Below are 1,031 nucleotides of genomic sequence, written 5' to 3'. Positions count from 1 at the left end.
CGGCTGCTCCGGAAGAGGTTGCCCTGCCCAGCTGTTCTACTGACCCTTCCCAGCTGGGATGGAACATCGGGGGGCGGGGGGGCAGCGAAGGGGGCCTCTGTAGCCCCCCACAGCCTCCTGGTCAGGGAGGGGACAGTGGGCTGGGCCAGCAATGTGTAGAGCAGGGTCAGCCCCATAGGCAAAAGCTCCGTAGGCATCTCGCCTCCAACCTGCCCCGTGAATACAGTTCTGTTGGCGCAGCCATGCCACTCACTCACCTGCGCTGTGGCTGCTGTGGGCTGGCCCCGCCAGGCTGAGTGGCTGTGACGGGGCCCGAGTGGCCCGCAGAGCCCCACGTTTGCAGTGTGGCTCAGGCAGAAAAGACATGTTGCCCTCGCTCTAGAGGGGACTCTGGCCCCTGGGGCAGAACCGCTGGTGTGGGCAGGAAAGCCCTCAGTGCTTCCATGGAACTCAGCAGATGTTTTAGCACCTACTGTGTGCATGGAGCACGCAGTAGGGGTGCCGAGTGTGGTGGTGCCTGCAGGGTTCCCTTAGGTTAGAGAGGATGTCTGGAGCAGGCCCGGGTCCCTCTGGAGGGTTTTGTTGAAAGAACTTAGACAAGCAGGGTGAGTCCGGCCCCCCTCTGCCTCAGTTTCCCTGCCTGTAAAGTGAGCTGGGGGCACTGCATGGTTTCAGATGCACCTACGAATGGAGCCGTTAGTGGGAGCCTCGGCCCCGCCGGCTACGGGGGTGTCCACTGCCTGCCCTCCTGCCCTCTCAGGCCCAAGGGGGGGTGCCCCGAGCTGGCCCCTGAGGCCAGGTCCCCCGGGACATCGTCCCTGGGCTGAGTGGGGGCAGCAGAGGGCCTGACCCCGGGCGGGAGGCCTTGTGCGGTTTGTAAGTGCGTCTCTGAGCGGTAATCTCTGCGGCCGTTCCTTTCCCTGTGGCCCAGGAGCCGCCGAAGGAGGACCTGACGGTGTCCGAGAAGTTCCAGCTGGTGCTGGACGTCGCCCAGAAGGCCCAGGTGCGCGCTCCTGCCGGCCCGTGGCCCC

At 65.3% G+C, this 1,031-nt stretch overlaps 1 protein-coding gene across 1 annotated transcript in view; it reads left to right on the top strand.

Annotated features, from left to right (window-relative positions):
- The window catches only part of GRAMD4 (GRAM domain containing 4), a 58,453-nt gene that overhangs the window by 52,266 nt on the left and 5,156 nt on the right, over positions 1–1,031 (top strand). The window contains exon 9 of the mRNA XM_014533161.1: positions 932–1,026. Within this exon, the coding sequence (XP_014388647.1) occupies positions 932–1,026 (95 nt within the window). The remainder of the gene's footprint in view (positions 1–931; positions 1,027–1,031) is intronic.

Source organism: Myotis brandtii, unplaced genomic scaffold (assembly GCF_000412655.1).
Source record: "Myotis brandtii unplaced genomic scaffold, ASM41265v1 scaffold952, whole genome shotgun sequence".
Classification (NCBI taxonomy): domain Eukaryota; kingdom Metazoa; phylum Chordata; class Mammalia; order Chiroptera; family Vespertilionidae; genus Myotis; species Myotis brandtii.
This window is presented reverse-complemented; position numbering and strand designations above follow the sequence as displayed.